At 51.9% G+C, this 293-nt stretch overlaps 1 protein-coding gene across 1 annotated transcript in view; it reads right to left on the bottom strand.

The window, feature by feature from the left end:
- EMH_0021930 (uncharacterized protein) overlaps positions 1–293 on the bottom strand; it is a gene marked incomplete at both ends in the record, with an annotated part of 10,754 nt that overhangs the window by 5,305 nt on the left and 5,156 nt on the right. Inside the window, one exon of the mRNA XM_013501860.1 lies at positions 121–272. Coding sequence (XP_013357314.1) covers positions 121–272 — 152 coding nt within the window. The remainder of the gene's footprint in view (positions 1–120; positions 273–293) is intronic.

Raw genomic sequence — 293 nt, 5'->3', positions numbered from 1 at the left:
TTCCCTGCCTTTTTATCTTTCGCAGACTGCAAGAACACCGAATGCAAACAAACACAAAAGCATATGGTCAAGTTCAACTAACAGAAACCAGTCAACACATCGCTGCCAAATATATGGAACTAACTCTTGCTGCTGCTGCTGCTGTTGCTGTTGCCGCTGCTGCTGTTGCTGTCGCCGCTGCTGCTTTGCTGCTGCTGCTTTGCTGCTGACCTTCGTAGCCCCAACCCCAATAGCCCCTTTTGCACCTCCTCCTGTTGAGGCGATCGCCGGCACTGAATCAGCCCCAATGCTGG

Source organism: Eimeria mitis, genomic scaffold (assembly GCF_000499745.2).
Source record: "Eimeria mitis Houghton genomic scaffold, Emh_scaff775, whole genome shotgun sequence".
Taxonomy (NCBI): domain Eukaryota; phylum Apicomplexa; class Conoidasida; order Eucoccidiorida; family Eimeriidae; genus Eimeria; species Eimeria mitis.
Note: the sequence above shows the minus strand (reverse complement) of the source record. Positions and strands in the feature narration are given on the sequence as shown.